The sequence below is a fragment of the Panulirus ornatus genome, chromosome 39 (assembly GCF_036320965.1).
Source record: "Panulirus ornatus isolate Po-2019 chromosome 39, ASM3632096v1, whole genome shotgun sequence".
NCBI classification, from domain to species: Eukaryota; Metazoa; Arthropoda; class Malacostraca; order Decapoda; family Palinuridae; genus Panulirus; species Panulirus ornatus.
Genome location: NC_092262.1, coordinates 2,110,954 through 2,133,318, shown reverse-complemented (window position 1 = coordinate 2,133,318; position 22,365 = coordinate 2,110,954). Strand labels below are relative to the sequence as shown.

Genomic DNA, 22,365 nt, shown 5'->3' with positions numbered 1-22,365 from the left:
ATGATAACGTTGTCGGAAACACTATGATAATCTTATTGCTGCAGGAAACATGGTTAATGTGATAACTTTGATGGTAAGACTGTGATAACCTTCCTTGTCCAGACTACACATCCGGTGTAATAACTTTCCTGATAACATTAAGATAATATCCCTTATTTAGAATCCACAGCTGGTTTGATTATTTCCCTTACTACATTAAGATAATCTCCTTGGTCCAAAATCCACAGCTGATATGATAACTTCCACTAATGAAATTAAAATTACGCTTCACAATAAAACGGTTTAAGGTTAGGTTAAGGAACGCCTACTCAGATACCATAGGTCGACAAACGACCTATTGATCATTTTATAGAAATTTTCAAAAGAAGTCTTTTTATTAACGGGAAAGTTGTACTTGTAGAGGAGAATTCCTTTCCAGTAGCTATGAGGAAAACTACATAAACGTGCTAGATAATGACCTAACTCAAGATGCTGAAAACTTACAAATACTGAGAACATATCAGACTTAATTCTAGCTAAAACTGAGAGGCTTGCCTATGATATTGTAAATGGAGGAAACTTTGGTACAAGTGATCACCGAAATATCATTTTCAAGGTATCTCTCATCATTGCTTGTAATGCTGTGCAACACAAAACTCGTGTAATATATCACGTTACAAACTCTCCTGATCATCGTATTGCTCTTGACAGACAAATCTGGGAAGATATGGACTATGAAATCTATGTGGGCGTAGCATGGAAATGCTTCAGTAAAACATTTAAAATACTAAAGGGAATTCATGTCCCAATGACGACGGTTATTTCAAAAACTAAGCAATATTGGTAAAACACCGAAATAAAAATCTGATTATTCTTAAAAAAGTAGCATGCAGGAACTCGGAGAGAACAGTAGCCATCATGATGAAGTAAGTTTTGTAATTTTCCGTGAAAATAGTGATCCATACAGGTGAAAATAAACGCCAGTATGAAGTGTACGTTGCACAAAATATCTAAAGAAACTCATGATTTCCGAGATATGTTAGAAGCAAGAGAGTCATTACCCAAATATTTGAGTCGTATATTTCAGTAAAAAGTGACTTGCATCAAGACAGTAAAACCATGGCAAAGATCCTAAACTATTGCTTTCTCATCACAATTATCACTGAAGACGCGACTTATAACCAGGTTCATATTCCGTTGCTAGAGGAGGGAAACTTTTCACAACAACCAACTTCAAGGTATATGATAAACACTAATAGGAAAGAGTCAATAAACGGCAGGTCCAGGTAAGTTTTGTCCTAAGACATAAAAAGGAGTGATAATGTATAACGTTAAGCCCTTGAATACTCTTTTCAATATATCTCTTGCAATCCTTTTGAGGACCACCACTTGATAAATAAGTCTCAGCATGAATCTGACGAAACCGTTCATGCCTGAAAAATCTGGTTGATACTTTTTTCTATTTATTTATATAATCAACATTTAACATGAATGATGAAAGTAAAGTGGTTAATGAAAATTCCCGCATTAGCAATTTTTTAGCAAAAGTTAAGTCGAATGTTATAGACGGAGCTATACCTATATGGTTAGGACATTGACTGCCTGGCTGTAAAAGGAAGAGAAATAGTTATTAATGCTTAAGCCTCAGAATAGTTAAGCATAACAAGGCATTAGACTTGAGACCAGTCCCCTTTCTCGTGCATATCATTGACACTGATAGTCTACAAAAATTTTCTTCCGTATAAAAGAATATCTGCTTAAGTATTTTGCAAGCTGAATCCATATGTTATCAAAATTTTTGTTCCAGCATATTTGTGCCAGTGCTCCATCGAGCATTTGAAACAAAAACTTTAACAAACACAGCTATTTTCATTGTTTATGAAGTACAATAGCTTCTTTCTGAAAGCCCAATCCTGGATAAATGAGTCACCAGTGACCTTCAGAAACACGACTGGAAATGGTGGGACATTCAAACAATGTCCAATCTTAAGTATCAATTCTCTGTCAGTTGCAGAACTTAATGTGAAAAAAAGTGTCTTTTCCACTCTTGTGGCAAATTATGCTTTAGAGAATTCAAGTGTTGTGCTGATGCCCCATCCACCATTATAATACCGAGAAACTGTGTAAATAGTCCGCATTCTTTCTGCTACATCTGCGGTAAATTGACATTCATATCGGAAAATGTCCTTTCACACCCCTTGTAAAGTTGGTGACTAGGATAAAAGTTGGGCTTCCCATATATGTTTTGTCACATGTGTCAGGCTTCTCACAGCATGGGCAAAAGGTTCACGTAGTGCGCCTTTTGCCATTTCTATGGTTTGTAGAGAACCCAAAGATCACGCTTCGAATTGCTACTTATGCCTGACAAATATAAATAGTATAACACTAAAATCCAAGCATACCTTTAAACATTCTAATTTACTATCTGCTATAAGGCCAGAACCTCAGTAAGGAAATACCTATGCCAGAGCCTCTAAGAAACATGGCACACTGAGTGACGATGAGTCTAGGAATGAGAAGGTAGACCAAGCAGAGGACAATATGGATCCAACATTTGAAGCGAGATGTTCTAACAAGTGAACCACATTTGCTGAGTCAAGGAGGTCTTAATGATGCCGTCCGCGATTTAGATGTGTCTTAGATGCAAGCCAAGCTTTTGTGTTTCAGCTTAAAGGACTGGAATCTTCTTAGAAATTAAATCAAAGTTTCTCTTTATCATGATCACCACATCGATTTCAAAGATTTTTCTCCCTTGAAGATGGTCTAGTATTTTTCAATGATGTTCTTTCTGTTATGGAGGCACTTTGCCACGAATACAAAACAGATGAGTGGTGCTTGCTTATTGACTCATCAAAAGTAAGTTTGAAAGTGGGTCTATTCGACACCAGAGATGTGTTTCCTCCCTTCCTCTGGCTCACGCAGGTAACATGAAGGAATCGTATGATAACTTGAAACTTCTATTGGAAAAAGATTAAGTACGGGGAACTGAAGTGGAATGTATTATGTGGCGACCTAAAGGTTCTGGCACTTTTACTAGGAATGTAACTTGGCTGTACGAGGTTCTTTTGTTTCCTCTGTGAGTAGGATAGCCAGGACAAGAAAAATTATTACCTAAAGAAAGTGTGGCCAAAACGAACATCACTGACTCCATGTCATCAATCCTCCTTTTGTTGGTCCTGATAATATTTATCTGCCTCCATTGTACATTATGCTCGGTTGATGAAGAACTTCGTCGAAGGTATGGATATAACTGGCAATAGATTCACATATTTGAGGAATTAATTCCCCGGAATCAGCAGAGAAAAAGTCAAGGAGGGTATTTCCGTAGGACCTCAGATGAGGGAACTGCTTCGAGATAAAAATTTAGATGAAAAGCTAAATGAAGTTGAAAAAAGATTTTTGGGGGGAATCCCAGATCAGAAAATTTCTGTGATGTAAAATATCTGTTGACTTCATATAAAGCTCTTGGATACAATATGAGTCTAAAAATTCTCTTTTTGTACTCTAAGACTTTTCGTGGAAGTTCTTTGGGCAATCAGGGATGAGCATGGCGAAAGATTTCATTCGGAAATTTTGAACATGGAAAAGATATACCAAAGAAAGTGGAGCCCCTCTATGTTGGAAGATTACTAAGAAGGTATATTTCTGAGGCCAAATATAGACTAAAATCATACACTTATACATTTCAGAGGTAACTTTTTAAGTGTAATACTAGTCTTATTTATAAATGATTAATATATACTTATTGCAAAGCTTAATTGTTCTGTCACTGTAAAACCATGCCTGATGAAAAGTATTTAAGGTCTACCTATTTCAGTTCGTTGAAATATTTGATAACCAGTGTAACTGGGCATCGTTGCATGATATCTATCTTCGCGCACGATGCTAAGTTCGGAAATTAATCCATAACAGAAAGTAAACGTCTACAGCTTCAAGGTGGCATAGAAAAAATGATGTATTAGACTTAGACGGTAATTGAATTTCAGTTGCTGATATTGCAAAGTTTCAAACACTAGTACTAAAACCGAGAAGTAAAAACTTATCAATTCTGTTGAGCTACAGAACGGTTAAAAAGTAGGAGTTGCAGTCTTTAATGACTTACAATTAAATAAAAAGTAGATACAAGCAGTTGAAATGGCAAATAAAGCTTTTAATTCACAGATAAGTTTTTCAAATAAATTGCATGGAAATGATTCTTACTATATAATCTAATGTTGCTTTCCCACACTGAGAACTGTGTTCAGTGTTGGTTATCCTGCTTGAAAAAATGGACAGACAGAATGGAGACAGTACAGTGACAAACAGCCAAGATAATATCCGGAATGAGAAAGAAATTATAAGAGAATCGACTAAACGAATTAAGCTAATAAAACTTAGACCAAAATAGCTTAAGAGGTGATTTAATGAGGCTTTTTAAGATTATCAAAGACTCTTCATACAAGATATGTTTAATTTTATTCAAAATTTAGAAAAGAAATCTTGCAGAGGCATTTTGCATCGAACGAATACTCATTTTTAACATGACTTTTTTCGTCTGTGATTAGTTAAAAACAGTGTCATAGACACGATAAAGAAAAGACCTGATGAACACTCGATTCCAGTTCACGACTGACACTACATACGCCTCCTCAATCACGAGATATTTCATTGGTATTTCTCTTTAAATCACCAATACGCTTTTTTCCTTTTGCTCCATTAATCTTGGACTTATTTCTCTTTCACTTTAACGAGCAGACTCAAAATGACCCAATATCCTGTTCTTATTTGCATTCCTTTGTAATAACTTGATGTTTAATTTTCTGTTCCAGGACAAGAGGTTCTTCGCAGCGGAGATCTTACAATGAATGTCAGGGTATGTACTTTAATCTCTTCCTTACTCACATTCAATAAACCTGTACACACACACACACACACACACACACGCACGGGGTGGGGGGGTGGTTTACTAAACCGTCATGCTTACAAGCGCAGCCTGGAATCAAACACACAGGCTTGAATTCTGGTCGCTGCAACCGGTGCACAATCCACCCAGCCATTCATCTTCCCTTAGGGGCAGGTCAATAGTATCGGTTAAGATGTGTGAACAAGTGTGCATACATACAAAGAAGTAAACACATGGTACATATATAAAAGTTACAGAGACGGGCAACACGAAAGTATAACTCCCTCCACATAACAAACTAAATGTAATTATATCATTTTTACTTTTCTGTTATACTTGATCACCTTTTCTCGCGTTAGGGAGGTAGCACCAAGAAACAGACGAAGAAAGACCCATCCGCTGACTTACACACATGTATACATATACCTACATGCACGTACATATACATAAATAAACATATCATATACACATGTACTTATATATACTTACACATTACGCATGTATATACATACATAAGTGCAGGCCTATTCATATATGCAAATGTAGATATTCATACTTGCTCGCTCTTATCCATTCCTGGTGCCACCCCAATCTTCAGGAACAATATTGCCATTCGTTGTGTTAGCGTGGTAGAGTCAGGAAAAACAAGTCTCATCAGCTCACACTGATTCTCTAGCTCTCATAAGTAATGCACCGAAACCACAGTTTCATATCCATATCCAGACTCCACAAACCTTTCCATGGATTAGACCGGACGTTTCACATACCCTAGCTGAGCCCGCTAACAGCACGTTGACCCCAGTATACCATAACGTTCTAATTTATTTCAATCCGTGCATGCTTCTCCTCCTCCTGCATGTTCAGTCCCCGATCGCTCAAAATGTTTTTCATTCAATCCTTCCACCTCCAATTTGGTCTACCGATTCTTCTGATGCATACAACCTTTTCTCACTCATTCTCTCCATGTATCAAAACCATTTGAATACGCCCTCTTCTGTTGTCTTAACCACACTCTCTTTTACTACATATCTCTCTTACCCTTTCATTAATACCAGAAGAAACCACGTCACATCTCAATTGTCCTCAAACATTTCATTTCCAACACATCCATCCTCTTCTGCTGAACCCTATCTATAGCCCATGCCTCACAACCATATGATATTGTTGAAACTATATTCCTTCAAACATACATCTTTCTGTCTCCAACATAACGTTCTCTTTTGCACATATTCCTCATCGCTTCCAGAACCTTTTTCCTCCCTCCCACTTTAAGACTCTTCCGTTTTCATGGTCCCGTTCGCTGCCGAGTCTACTTCCGAATATCTTAAACATTTTCTTCCTCCAATTTTCTCGTTTTACAGTTGCATCCCAGCTAACTTGTCCTTCAACCCAGCTGAAGTAAATAACCATGCTTTTGTTCACATTAACTCACATATTTCTCCTTTCAAACACTCCTCCAAACTCAGTCACCACTTCCGTAGTTTCTCACTTGAGTCAGCTACCAGTGCAGTACCATCGGTGAACAACGAATGACACTTCCCACGCACTCTTATCACCAACATACTGCATAAAAGCCCCTCTCTCAAAGACTATTTCATTTACATTCTTCTGTACCCTATCCTTAAACAAAGTAAAGGACCATGGTGACATCACATACTCTTCCTTCAAACTTTCCTTCACTGGGACACATTCACTTTTCTCTCTTCCTTCTCGTACACACGATTTACACCTTTGATGAAAGCCTCCCATTCATTTTAAAATTTTACCTCTCACAACATATGTATTGAAGTCCCTCCACAAAGCATCTCTGTAAACCCTATCAAATGCATTCTTAAGATCCATAAATGCCATACACGAATCATTCTGTTTTTGTATTTCTCAGATTTATTCTTCAAAGCAAACACAAGGTCCACACATCCTCTATCACGTCTGAAACTAAACTGTTCCTCCCCAGTCTGATGTTCTGTACATGCCTACAGCCTCTCAATCAATACCCTCCCATACAATTTACCAGGTAGATTCAACAAACTTATGCCTATAAAATAGCATCATACATCCATTTCACTAATCCTCAGCCACTTCACCCTTTCGAACGTTCTCAATTTGTCTAACAATGTTCTTGTACTTCTTAGGTAGATCAGAAATAAACAGGCAAGAATTCAAGGCAAGCATATAATCAAACTCACGTAGAACCAGTGGTGTTATTCATCTCAGGCACAGAGTATCACAACGCACCACAACAAAACATAATTTTTCGTGACTCATATAATATATTGAAGTGACACAATCCAAGATACGTTTTTGTTTTGTCCAGGGGGTAATTGAAATGATCTGTTCGGCATGGTTGTGGAAGAGGAGTTTATGTTTCAGCGTATTTCACAAGACAGCAAGGGAATAGGTGTGAGGGAATGCGGCCTCGTTCCTCTCTTCTTGGCGCTGCTTTGCTACCTCAAGAAACGATAATCCAACACACACACACACACACACACACACACACACACACACACACATATATATATATATATATATATATATATATATATATATATATATATATATATATATGGGAGAGATAGCCAGATAGCGTAATTGGATTACGTGTGAATTGATAGGCGCGCGAAAGAGAGACTTTTGGATGTTAATGTGCTGAGAGGTGCAACTGGAAGGATATCTAACCATTATCTTGTGGAGGCGATGGTGAATATTTGTAGAGGTTTTCAGAAAAGAAGAGAGAATGTTGGGGTAAAGAGAGTGGTGAGAGGAAATGAGTTTGGGAAGGAGACTTGTGTGCGAAAGTACCAGGAGAGACTGAGTACAAAATGGAAAAAGGTGAGAACAAAGGAGGTAAGGGGCTGAGGGAGAAGTGAGATGTATTAAGGGAAGCAGTCAAGGCTTGTGCAAAAGATGCTTATGGTATGAGAAGCGTGGGAGGTGGGCAGAATAGAAAGAGTAGTGAGTGGTGGAATGAAGAAGTAAGATTATTAGTGAACGAGAAGAGAAAGGCACTTGGACGATTTTTGCAGGAGAATAATGCAAATGACTGGAAGATATATAAAAGGAAGAGGCAGGAGGTCAAGAGAAAGGTGCAAGAGGTGAAAAAGGGCGAATGAGAGTTGGGGTGAGAGAGTATTATCAAATTTTAGGAAAAATAAAAAGATCTTTTGGAAGGAGGTAAATAAAGTGTTCATGACAAGGGAACAAATGGGAACATCAGAGAAGGGGGCTAATGGGGTGGTGATGACAAGTATTGATGATGTAAGAAGGATATGGAGTGAATATTTTGAAGGTTTGTTGAATGTGTTTGATGATGGAGTAGTAGATATAGGGAGTTTTGGTCGACGTGGTCTGCAAAGTGAAAGGGTTATGGAGATTGATTTGGTAAACAGAGAAGAGGTAGTAAAAGCTTTGCGGAAGATGAAAGCCGGCAAGGCAGCGGGTGTGGATGGTATTGCAGTGGAATTTATACAAAAAGAGAAGACTGTATTGTTAATTGGTTCGTAAGGTTATTTAATGTATGTATGACTCATTGTGAGGTGCCTGAGGATTGGCTGAATGCTTGCATAGTGCCATTGTACAAAGGCAAAGGGGATAAGAGTGAGTGCTCAAATTGCAGTGGTATAAGTTTGCTGCGTAATCCTGTAAATATTATATGGGAGTGTATTGATTGAGAGGGTGAAGGCATGTACAGAGGTCCAGATTGGGGAAGAGCAGTGTAGTTTCAGAAGTGGTACAGGATGTGTGATTCAGGTGTTTCCTTTGAAAAATATGAGAAATACTTTGAAAAGCAAATTGATTTTTATGTAGCATTTATGGATCTGGAGAATGCATATGATTGAGTTGATAGAGATGCTCTGTGGAAGGTATTAAGAATATATGGTGTGGTAGGCAAGTTGTTAGAAGCAGTGAAAAGTTTTTATCGAGGATGTAAAGCATGTGTACGTGTGGGAAGAGAGGAAAGTGACTGGTTCTCAATGAATGTTGGTTTGCGGCAGGGGTGAGTGATGTCTCCATGCTTGTTTAATTTGTTTATGGATGGGACTGTTAGGGAGATGAACGCAAGAGTTTTGGAAAGAAGGGCAATTATGCAGTCTGTTGTAGATGAGAAAGCTTGGAAAGTAAGTCAGTTGATGTTCGCTGATGATGCAGCGCTGGTGGCTGATTCGTGCGAGAAACTGCAAAAGTTAATGACTGAGTTTGGCAAAGTGTGTGAAAGAAGAAAACTGAGAGTAAATGTGAATGAGAGCAAGGTTATTAAGTACAGTAGGTTTGAGGGTCAAGTCAATTGGGAGGTAAGTTTAAATGGAGAAAAACTGGAGGAAGTGAAGTGTTTTAGATATCTTGGGGTGGATTTGGCTGCGGATGGAACCATGCAAGTGAAAGAAAATCACAGGGTGGGGGAGGGGTCGAAAGTCCTGGGAGCGTTGAAAAATGTCTGGAAGTCGAGAACGTTATCTTGGAATGGAAAAATGGGGATGTTTGAAGGGATAGGGGTTCCAACAATGTTATATGGTTGCGAGGCGTGAGCTATAGATAGAGTTGTGCGGAGGAGGGTGGATGTCCTGGAAATGAGATGTTTCAGGACAATATGTGGTGTGAGGTGGTTTGATCAAGTAAGTAAAAAAGGTTAAGAGAGATGTGTGGTAATGAAACGAGTATGGTTGAGAGAGGAGATGAGGGTGTTTTGAAATGGTGTTGTCTCACGTTGAGAAAGAGTGAGGAAAGATTGACCAAGAGGATATATGCCCCAGAGTTGGAGGATTGAGTACAAGTGGGAGACCATATAGGAGGTGGAAACATGGAGTGAAAACGATTTTGAGTGATCGGGGTCTGAACATGCGGGATGGCGAAAGGCGTGCAAGGAATAGAGTGAATTGGAATGATGTGGTATACCGGAGTCGACGTGCTGTCAATGGATTGAACCAGGGCATGTGAAGCGTTTGAGGTAAACCATGGAAAGTTTTGTTGGGCATGGATGTGGAAAAGGAGCTGTGCTTTCGGTGCATTATACATAACAGCTAGAGACTGAGTGTGAACGAATGTGGCCTTTGTTGTCTTTTCTCAGCGCTACCTCTCGCACATGCGGGGGAAGGGGGTTTTCTTTTCATGTGTGGCGGGGTGGCGAAAGTGAATGAATAAGGGAAGACAGTATGAATTATGTTAATGTGTATACATGTATGTCTCTGTATACATGCATATACATACACAGACATATACATATATACACATGTGCATAATTCTTGGTTGCTGCCTTTCTTCATTCTCGTCGCCACCCCGCCACACATAAAATGAGAACCCGTCCCCCAGCATGCTCGTGAGGTAGCGCTAGGAAAAGACAACAAAGGCCTCATTCGTTCACAGTCAGTCTCTATCTGTCATGTATAATGCACCGAAACCGTAGCTTCCTCTCCACATTCAGGCCTCATAAAACTTTCCATGATTTACCACAGACGCTTCACATACCCTAGTTAAATCCATTGACATCACTTCGACCCCAGTATACCACATCGTTCCAATTCACTACATTCTTTGCACGCCTTTCACCCTCTTGAATGTTCAGGCCCCGATCGCTCAAAATCTTTTTCACTCCATACTTGCACCTCCAATATGGTCTCACACTTCTCCTTCCCTTCACCTCTGACACATATATCCTCTTTGTCAATCTTTCCTCAGTCATTCTCTCTTTGTGGCCCATCCATTTCAAAACACCTTTTTCTGCTCTCTCAACCACACCCTTTTAATTTCCATACATTTTTCTTACCCTTTCATTATTTACTCGATCAAATCACCTCACAACACATATTGTCCTCAAACATTTAATTTCCAACACATCCACACTTCTCCGCTCTACTTTATCTATAGCCCACTCCTCGCAACCATACAACATTGTTGGAACCACTATTCCTTCAAACATACCCATTTTTGCTATCCGAGATAATGTTTTCGTCTTTCCCACATTTTTTATCGCTCATAGAGCTTTCGTCCCTTCTCCCACCCTGTGACACACCTCCGCTTCCATGGTTCCATCCGTTGCAAAATCCACTCCCAGATATCTAAAACACTTCACTTCCTCCAGTTTTTCGCCACTCAAACTTACCTCGTAATTCACCTGTCCCTCAACCTACTGTACCGAATAACCTCGCTCTTATTCACATTTCCTCTCAGCTTTCTTCTTTCACACACTTTACCAAACTCAGTCACCACCTTCTGCAGTTTCTCACCCGAATCAGCGAACAACAACTCACTTTCCAAGCATTCTCATCCACAACAGACTGCATACTTGCCCCTCTCGCCAAAACTCTTGCATTCACCTCGCTAACAGCCCCATCTATAATCAAATTAAACAACCATGGAGACATCACGCACCCCTCTCGCAAACAAACATTCACTGATAACCAATCACTTTCCTCTCTTCCTACACGTACACATGCCTTACATCCTCGGTAAAAACTTTTCACTGCTTCTAACAACTTGTCACTCACACCATATATTCTTAATACCTTCCACAGAGCATCTGTATCAGCTCTATCATATGCCTTTTCCAGTTCCATAAATGCTGCATACAAATCCATTTGTTTCCCTAAGTATTTCACACATACATTCTTCAAAGCAAGCACCTGATCCGCACATCCTCTACCACTTCTGAAACCACACTGCTCTTCCCCAATCTGATGCTCTGTACATGCCTTCACCCTCTCAGTGAATGCCCTCCCATATAATTTTCCAGGAATACTCAACAAACTTATACTTTTGTAATTTCAGGACTCACCTTTATCCCCTTTGGCTTTGTTCAATGGCACCATGCAGGTATTCCGCCAATCCTCAGGCACTTCACCATGAGCCATTCATACATTAAATACCCTTACCAATCAGTCAACAATACAGTCACATCCTATTATAATAAATTCCACTTCAATACCATCCAAACCCCCCGCCTTGCCGGCTTTCATCATCCACAAACCTTTCACCACCTCCTCTCTGTTTACCATATCATTCTCCCTAAACCTTTTACTTCTCACATATGTACACCTAGATTATTTAGATTATCTATCATTATCTTCATTACACTATATGGTATCACTGAATACCTTTCATATTGTACAGGGTATTGTACTTTAATAGAATTACGTACATATTCTGTATTATGTAAGTAGAACATGTAATATATCTTCCTATATGTTATGCAAAGAATACTTACTCTTCACTGTTTATAGTTTTTATGGCATTCAACTCTTCGCTAAACCTCAGTTTTTTCATCATGCTTTCATAAGAGATGATATAACGATAGTCATGAAGTCACAATAAGGGGAAAGTTGTTGTTACACTTTTCGTACAGTCATGTTTACTTGATGCATTCTACTTTTGACTGACTGGAATGCTTATAAGTGTGGCCCCTTCTGTCACCTAAGGATGGGTAAAATTATTATGTGATTTATCCTGAATATTTAGGAAGGTAAGGGGAATCCAATCAGTATACGGGGAGCGACGTGGCATACCTAGGATGAACCAAGGCATATGGAAATCGTGAGGAGAAATCATGATATGGTCTGTTTCTAAACTTGTGTGTTCTGAGTACTCTTAGTGAATTGAGAGGAAGGGAGAGATTTGCATCCTTACTGCTCGGTATTTGTGTGTGTGTGTGTGTGTGTGTGTGTGTGGGTGGGTGTGTGTCTCTGTGCCTGTCTCTCTGTCCTTGTGCATATATATATATATATATATATATATATATATATATATATATATATATATATATATATATATATATATATATATATATATATATATATATATATATATATATTCTATATATTTTGCTTTCTCGCTGTCTCCCGCGTTAGCGAGGTAGCGCAAGGAAACAGACGAAAGAATGACCCAATCCACCCACATACACATGTATATGCATACTAGTCCACACACACAAATATACATATCTATACATCTCAAGGTATACATGTATATACGCACAGAGACATATACATATATACACGTGTACATAATTCATACTGTCTGCCATTATTCATTCCCATCGCCATCCAGCCACACATGTAATAACAACCCCCTCCCCCCTCATGTGTGCAAGGTTGTGCTAGGAAAAGACAACAGAGGCCCCATTCGTTCACAATCAGTCTCTAGCTGTCATGTAATAATGCACCGAAACCACAGCTCCATTTCCCCATCCAGGCCCCACATTACTTTCCATGGTTTACCCCAGACGCTTCACATGCCTGGTTCAATCCATTGACAGCACGTCGGCCCCGGTATACCACATCGTTCCAATTCACTCTATTCCTTGAACGCCGTTCACCCTCCTGAATGTTCAGGCCCCGATCACTCAAAATCCTTTTCAGTCCATCTTTCCACCTCCAATTTGGTCTCCCACTTCTCCTCGTTCCCTCCACCTCTGACACATATATCCTCTTGGTCAATCTTTCCTCACTCATTCTCTCCATGTGCCCAAACCATTTCAAAACACCCTCTTCTGCTCTCTCAACCACGCTCTTCTTATTTCCACACATCTCTCTTACCCTTACATTACTTACTCGATCAAACCACCTCACACCACATATTGTCCTCAAACATCTCATTTCCAGCACATCCTCCCTCCTGCGCACAACTCTATCCATAGCCCACGCCTCGCAACCATACAACATTGTTGGAACCACTATTCCTTCAAACATACCCATTTTTGCTTTCCGAGATAATGTTCTCGACTTCCACACATTCTTCAAGGCTCCCAGAATTTTCGCCCCCTCCCCTACCCTATGATTCACTTCCGCTTCCATGGTTCCATCCGCTGCCAGATCCACTCCCAGATATCTAGAACACTTTACTTTCTCCATTTTTTCTTCTTTCAAACTTACCACCCAATTGACTTGACCCTCAACCCTACTGTACCTAATAACCTTGCTCTTATTCACATTTACTCTTAACTTTCTTCTTTCACACACTTTACCAAACTCAGTCACCAGCTTCTGCAGTTTCTCACATGATTCAGCCACCAGCGCTGTATCATCAGCGAACAACAACTGACTCATTTCCCAAGTTCTCTCATCCACAACAGACTGCATTCTTGCCCCTCTTTCCAAAACTCTTTCATTCACCTCCCTAACAACCCATCCATAAACAAATTAAACAACCATGGAGACATCACACACCCATGCCGCAAACCTACATTCACTGAGAATAAATCACTTTCCTCTCTTCCTACACGTACACATGCCTTACATCCTCGATAAAAACTTTTTACTGCTTCTAACAACTTGCCTCACACACCATATATTCTTAATACATTCCACAGAGCATCTCAATCAACTCTATCATGTGCCTTCTCAAGATCCATAAATGCTTTTCTAAGTATTTCTCACATACATTCTTCAAAGCAAACACCTGATCTACACATCCTCTACCACTTCTGAAACCACACTGCTCTTCCCCAATCTGATGCTCTGTACATGCCTTCACCCTCTCAAGCAATGCCCTCCCATATAATTTCCCAGGAATACTCAACAAACTTATACCTCTGTAATTTGAGCACTCACTCTTATCCCCTTTGCCTTTGTACAATGGCACTATGCACGCATTCCGCCAATCCTCAGGCACCTCACCATGAATCATATATACATTAAATAACCTTACCAACCAGTCAACAATACAGTCACCCCCTTTTTTGATAAATTCCACTGCAATACCATCCAAACCTGCTGCCTTGCCGGCTTTCATCTTCAGCAAAGCTTTTACTACCTCTTCTCCGTTTACCAAATCATTTTCCCTAACCCTCTCACTTTGAACACCACCTTGACCAAAACACCCTATATCTGCCACTCCATCATCAAACACATTCAACAAATCTTGAAAATACTCACTCCATCTCCTTCTCACATCACCACTACTTTTTATCACCTCCCCATTAGCCCGCTTCACTGAAGTTCCCATTTGTTCCCTTGTCGTACGCACTTTATTTACCACCTTCCAAAAATCTTCTTATTCTCCTTAGAATCTAATGATACTCTCTCACCCTAACTCATATTTGCCCTCTTTTTCACCTCTTGCACCTTTTTCTTGATCTCTTGTCTCTTTCTTTTATACATCTCCCATTCCTTTGCATTTTTCCCTGCAAAAATCGTCTAAATGCCTCTCTCTTCTCTTTCACTATCAATCTTACTTCTTCATCCCACCACTCGCTACCCTTTCTAATCAACCCATCTCTCACGCATCTCATGCCACAAGCATCTTTTGCGCAAGTAATCACTGCTTCTCTAAATACATCCCATTCCAACCACACACCTCTTACCTCCTTTCTTCTCACCTTTTTCCATTCTGTACGCAGTCTCTCCTGGTACTTCCTCACACAAGTCTCCTTCCCAAGCTCACTTACTCTCACCACTCTGTTCACCCGAACATTCTCTCTTCTTTTCTGAAACTTCTGTTTCAGGAGTAGTGCTACTCCTTCCCTTGCTCTTGTCCTCTCACTAACCCCTGACTTTACTCCCAAGACATTCCCAAACCACTCTTCCCCTTTACCCTTGAGCTTCGTTTCACTCAGAGCCAAAACATCCAAGTTCCTTTCCTCAAACGTACTACCTATCTCTCCTTTTTTCTCATCTTGGTTACATCGACACACATTTAGACACCCCAGTCTGAGCATTCGAGGAGGATGAGCACTCCCAGCGTGACTTCTTCTGTTTCCTCCTTTTAGAAAGTGAAAATACAATGAGGGGAGGGTTTCTGGCCCCCCGCTCCCTCCCCTTTTAGTCGCCTTCTACGACACGCAGGGAATACGTGGGAAGTATTCTTTCTCCCCTATCCCCAGGGATAATATATATATATATATATATATATATATATATATATATATATATATATATATATATATATATATATATATATATATATATATGTATATATATATATTTTTTTTTCATACTATTCGCCATTTCCCGCGATAGCGAGGTAGCGTTAAGAACAGAGGACTGGGCCTTTGAGGGAATATTCTCACCTGGCCCCCTTCTCTGTTCCTTCTTTTGGAAAATTAAAATATATATAAATATATATATATATATATATATATATATATATATATATATATATATATATATATATATATATATATATATATATATATATATATATATATGTATATATATATATATGTATATATATATATATATATATATATATATATATATATATATATATATATATATATATATATATATATATATATATATATATATATATATATGTTTTTCAAATGCTTGCTTATTTTCTTACAGTGTTTTAAAGTTTTAAAGCAAATCATCGAATGACGAGAAACGTGGTATATCTAAAATTGTGAGACGATATCTCTAGACTCTAGGACTGCTTGATATAAGTTTTACAGAGCATAGATGTGTTGGGGTGAGAGACTATCAGTAAATTTTAGGGAGAATAAAAAGATGTTCTGGAAGGAGGTAAATAGGGTGCGTAAGACAAGGGAGCAAATGGGAACTTCAGTGAAGGGCGTAAATGGGGAGGTGATAACAAGTAGCGGTGATGTGAGAAGGAGATGGAATGAGTATTTTGAAGGTTTGTTGAATGTGTCTGATGACAGAGTGGCAGATATAGGGTGTTTTGGTCGAGGTGGTGTGCAAAGTGAGAGGGTTAGGGAAAATGATTTGGTAAACAGAGAAGAGGTAGTAAAAGCTTTGCGGAAGATGAAAGCCGGCAAGGCAGCAGGTTTGGATGGTATTGCAGTGGAATTTATTAAGAAAGGGGGTGTCTGTATTGTTAACTGGTTGGTAAGGTTATTTAATGTATGTATGACTCATGGTGAGGTGCCTGAGGATTGGCGGAATGCGTGCATAGTGCCATTGTACAAAGGCAAAGGGGATAAGAGTGAGTGCTCAAATTACAGAGGTATAAGTTTGTTGAGTATTCCTGGTAAATTATATGGGAGGGTATTGATTGAGAGGGTGAAGGCATGTACAGAGCATCAGATTGGGGAAGAGCAGTGCGGTTTCAGAAGTGGTAGAGGATGTGTGGATCAGGTGTTTGCTTTGAAGAATGTATGTGAGAAATACTTAGAAAAGCAAATGGATTTGTATGTAGCATTTATGGATCTGGAGAAGGCATATGATAGAGTTGATAGAGATGCTCTGTGGAAGGTATTAAGAATATATGGTGTGGGAGGCAAGTTGTTAGAAGCAGTGAAAAGTTTTTATCGAGGATGTAAGGCATGTGTACGTGTAGGAAGAGAGGAAAGTGATTGGTTCTCAGTGAATGTAGGTTTGCGGCAGGGGTGTGTGATGTCTCCATGGTTGTTTAATTTGTTTATGGATGGGGTTGTAAGGGAGGTAAATGCAAGAGTCCTGGAAAGAGGGGCAAGTATGAAGTCTGTTGGGGATGAGAGAGCTTGGGAAGTGAGTCAGTTGTTGTTCGCTGATGATACAGCGCTGGTGGCTGATTCATGTGAGAAACTGCAGAAGCTGGTGACTGAGTTTGGTAAAGTGTGTGGAAGAAGAAAGTTGAGAGTAAATGTGAATAAGAGCAAGGTTATTAGGTACAGTAGGGTTGAGGGTCAAGTCAATTGGGAGGTGAGTTTGAATGGAGAAAAACTGGAGGAAGTGAAGTGTTTTAGATATCTGGGAGTGGATCTGTCAGCGGATGGAACCATGGAAGCGGAAGTGGATCATAGGGTGGGGGAGGGGGCGAAAATTTTGGGAGCCTTGAAAAATGTGTGGAAGTCGAGAACATTATCTCGGAAAGCAAAAATGGGTATGTTTGAGGGAATAGTGGTTCCAACAATGTTGTATGGTTGCGAGGCGTGGGCTATGGATAGAGATGTGCGCAGGAGGATGGATGTGCTGGAAATGAGATGTTTGAGGACAATGTGTGGTGTGAGGTGGTCTGATCGAGTAAGTAACGTAAGGGTAAGAGAGATGTGTGGAAATAAAAAGAGCGTGGTTGAGAGAGCAGAAGAGGGTGTTTTGAAATGGTTTGGGCACATGGAGAGAATGAGTGAGGAGAGATTGACCAAGAGGATATATGTGTCGGAGGTGGAGGGAACGAGGAGAAGAGGGAGACCAAATTGGAGGTGGAAAGATGGAGTGAAAAAGATTTTGTGTGATCGGGGCCTGAACATGCAGGAGGGTGAAAGGAGGGCAAGAAATAGAGTGAATTGGAGTCATGTGGTATACAGGGGTTGACGTGCTGTCAGTGGATTGAAGCAAGGCATGTGAAGCGTCTGGGGTAAACCATGGTAAGCTGTGTAGGTATGTATATTTGCGTGTGTGGACGTGTGTATGTACATGTGTATGGGGGGGGGGCCATTTCTTTCGTCTGTTTCCTTGCGCTACCTCGCAAACGCGGGAGACAGCGACAAAGTATAAAAAAAAAAAAAAAAAAGATGTGTTTGGAATGAGGCTCTTAAACAGTGCAAGTGTTTGGGATAAAGGTCTTTCGAAAGAAAAGGTGTCTGGGATAAAGTCTTTAGAAAGTAGAAATGTTTGTGAAAAAGTCTCGAAAAAGTGGACGTTTGGGGGAAGGTTATTAGAACGTAAAAGGTGTTTGGGATGAGATCTGTAAAAATAGAAGTGTTTGCTGTAAAGTCTTTAGAAAGTGGAATTTCTCTTTTGGTAATCGGTGCAAAAAGTAGAAGCGTCTGGAATAGGGTCTTTTGAAAGATGAAGTATCATGGACAAGGATTTTAGAAAGTGGTATGTCTGGGACAAGTTCTTGGGAACGTAAAAGAGTCTGTGACAATCTCTTTAGAAAGTAGTAGATTCTGGGATATGGTATTCAGAAAGCAGAATTTTCCAGGACATGCTCCTTAGAAAGAGAAAGTGTCTGGGACAATGTGTTTATAAGTGGATGAGTGAGGTGCAAAGTATTATTACCAATCAGGTTGATACACAAAGTTAAGTTATATGACTCTATGAGTATTCCTACAACAACACACGTATCCCCCGACATATATTTGCTAAGATGGAGACAATATGCAATGTAATGAGTCATTTTGTAGTTGGTTTGAACTAATGGACAGAAGGAAACAATTTAGGTAATTGTACAGAAGAAAGCAAAATTACAGGAAGGTTGATTCTAATTGTATAAATGATTCAAGTCCAGGAAGTAACAGGAGCATGTATTTTAGGTGTCAAAGGACGAGTATGCACATCTTAGAGTATGGTGGCAATTAGACAACAACAGCTTCACTGAGATTGAAGACAACTTCACCGCACCTCAACGAACATTGAGACTTGATGATAATACGACATATTCTGACCTTCAATTCAGGTAAGTTAACTTTCTCATTTCTCTGATTTAGTAAAGGTGAGAAATCATTGAACAAGTCATAATACAATACATAGATATCTATCATTAAGCCTGTCTCTCTCACCATGTTTAAGGGATAAAAAAAATAAAGGGATTCCAAACATAATCAAATACATCCAGCTAGGGACATAATTAGAAAGTTGTTTTGTCTGGAAATAGACGTGCTTACACATATTGTGACGCACTTTTAGCTAATATTTTTTCCATACATGTTCGTCTTAATATCCGCGTGAGCGAGGTATCGTCAAGAACAGATGACAGAGCCTTATAGGGAAAATTCCTCACTAGGCTCCTTGCGGTGTTCCTTCTTTTGGAAACTAATATAGAACGAGAGGATTTCCAACAACACGCTTCCGCTCCCCTTGGTAGCCTTCTACGACACGCTGGGAATACTTGGCCAGTTTAATTTCTCCCCAGTCTACAGGGATGATAATCATTAATCATTATTAGTATCTTTTTCTCGATAATCCTGATTTTATCATCATTATTGTCATTATCATTTTAAAATTATTATTATTATTATTATTATTATTATTATTATTATTATTATTATTATTATTATTATCATTACTATTATTATTATCATTATTATTATCATTATTATTATTATTATTATTATTATTATTATTATTATTTTTATCATTAGCATTATCATCGTCATTATTGTTATTATCATTCCTATTGTTATCATTACTATTATCATCATTATCATTATTATCATTATTATTATTATTACTAGTATTATTATTATCATTATTATTGTATAAGTATAATTTCTATTATCATCATTATTATTACTATTATTATCATTATTATTATTATTATTATTATTATTATTATTATTATTTTATATTTTATTATACTTTGTCGCTGTCTCCCGCGCTTGCGAGGTAGCGCAAGGAAACAGACGAAAGAAATGGCCCAACCCCCCCCCATACACATGTATATACATACGTCCACACACGCAACTATACATTCCTACACAGCTTTCCATGGTTTACCCCAGACGCTTCACATGCCCCGATTCAATCCACTGACAGCACGTCAACCCCGGTATACCACATCGCTCCAATTCACTCTATTCCTTGCCCTCCTTTCACCCTCCTGCATGTTCAGGCCCCGATCACACAAAATCTTTTTCACTCCATCTTTCCACCTCCAATTTGGTCTCCTCTCCTCGTTCCCTCCACCTCCGACACATATATCCTCTTGGTCAATCTTTCCTCACTCATTCTCTCCATGTGCCCAAACCACTTCAAAACACCCTCTTCTGCTCTCTCAACCACGCTCTTTTTATTTCCACACATCTCTCTTACCCTTACGTTACTCACTCGATCAAACCACCTCACACCACACATTGTCCTCAAACATCTCATTTCCAGCACATCCATCCTCCTGCGCACAACTCTATCCATAGCCCACGCCTCGCAACCATACAACATTGTTGGAACCACTATTCCTTCAAACATACCCATTTTTGCTTTCCGAGATAATGTTCTCGACTTCCACACATTCTTCAAGGCTCCCAGAATTTTCGCCCCCTCCCCCACCCTATGATCCACTTCCGCTTCCATGGTTCCATCCGCTGCCAGATCCACTCCCAGATATCTAAAACACTTCACTTCCTCCAGTTTTTCTCCATTCAAACTCACCTCCCATTTGACTTGACCCTCAACCCTACTGTACCTAATAACCTTGCTCTTATTCACATTTACTCTTAACTTTCTTCTTCCACACACTTTACCAAACTCAGTCACCAGCTTCTGCAGTTTCTCACATGAATCAGCCACCAGCGCTGTATCATCAGCGAACAACAACTGACTCAGTTCCCAAGCTCTCTCATCCCCAACAGACTTCATACTTGCCCCTCTTTCCAAAACTCTTGCATTTACCTCCCTAACAACCCCATCCATAAACAAATTAAACAACCATGGAGACATCACACACCCCTGCCGCAAACCTACATTCACTGAGATCCAATCACTTTCCTCTCTTATTATTATTATTATTATTATTATTATTATTATTATTATTATTATTATTATTATTATCATTATTATTATTATTATCATTACTATTATTGTTATTATTATTATTATTATTATTATTATTATTATTATTATTATTATTATTATTATTATCATTATATTAATCATTATCAGTATTAATTTCTCATTATGATTACCATTATTATTATTATCATTATTATTATTATTATTATTATTATTATTATTATTATTATTATTATCATTATTATTATCATTATTATTATTATCATCATTATAATTATTATCGTTATAGTATTGTTATCCTTATCATTATTATTAATATTAATATTGATATTATTGCTATTGATATTATTATCAATATCATTATCTTATCATTGTGCTTATTATCATTATCATTATTGATATTATTGCTTTTAATATTATTATCATTACCATTATTTTTATCATCATTAGTATTGTTACTATGATTAATATTATTTTCATCAATAATGTTACTAACATTATTATTATTATTGTTATTATTGTTATCATTATTATTATTATTGTTATTATTATTATTATTATTATTATAGTTATTATTGTTATCATTATTATTATTATTATTATTATTATTATTATTATTATCATCATCATTACTATTATTATTATTATTATTATTATTATTATTATTATTATTTTTATTATTATCATTATTATTGTTATTATTTTATTATCATTATTATTATTATTATCATTATTCATCCCTGGGGATAGAGGAGAAAGAATACTTCCCACGCATTCCTCACGTGTCGTGGAAGGCAACTAAAGGTGACGGGAGCAGGGGCCAGTAACCCTCCCCTCCTGGTATCTTAACTTTCTAAAAGGGGAAACACAAGAAGGAGTCAAGCGGGGAGTACTCATCCTCCTCGAAGGCTTAGATTAGGGTGTCTAAATGTGTGTCGATGTAACCAAGATGAGAAAAAAGGAGAGATAGGTATATGTTTGAGAAAGGAACCTGGATTGTTTTGCTTGAGTGAACGAAGCTCAGGTGTAAAGGGGTGTAGAGTGGTTTGGGATGTATTGGGAGTAAAGTCGGGGTTTAGTGAGGGATTCGAGTAAGGGAAGGAGTAGCACTACCTCCTGACAAACACGAGTTGTCGGAGAAATGTGGTTAGATTAGAATGTAGAAAGTAAATTTAAGATTGATAT

General features: G+C 38.5%; 2 protein-coding genes across 11 annotated transcripts in view; one reads left to right on the top strand and one right to left on the bottom strand.

Annotated features, from left to right (window-relative positions):
* Positions 1–22,365, top strand: part of LOC139761026 (uncharacterized) — a 318,517-nt gene that overhangs the window by 31,201 nt on the left and 264,951 nt on the right. For 3 of the 8 annotated variants that reach the window (XM_071684775.1, XM_071684771.1, XM_071684770.1), the window contains exons 2-3: positions 4,788–4,831; positions 18,987–19,129. The exons of 2 other annotated variants lie outside the window; for them this stretch is intronic. In XM_071684775.1, the coding sequence (XP_071540876.1) occupies positions 4,788–4,831; positions 18,987–19,129 (187 nt within the window). The remainder of the gene's footprint in view (positions 1–4,787; positions 4,832–18,986; positions 19,130–22,365) is intronic. 3 more of the 8 variants (XM_071684778.1, XM_071684774.1, XM_071684773.1) reach the window with 1 other exon arrangement.
* Positions 1–22,365, bottom strand: part of LOC139761025 (turripeptide Gsg9.2-like) — a 364,470-nt gene that overhangs the window by 268,024 nt on the left and 74,081 nt on the right. The gene's annotated exons all lie outside the window — the stretch shown is intronic.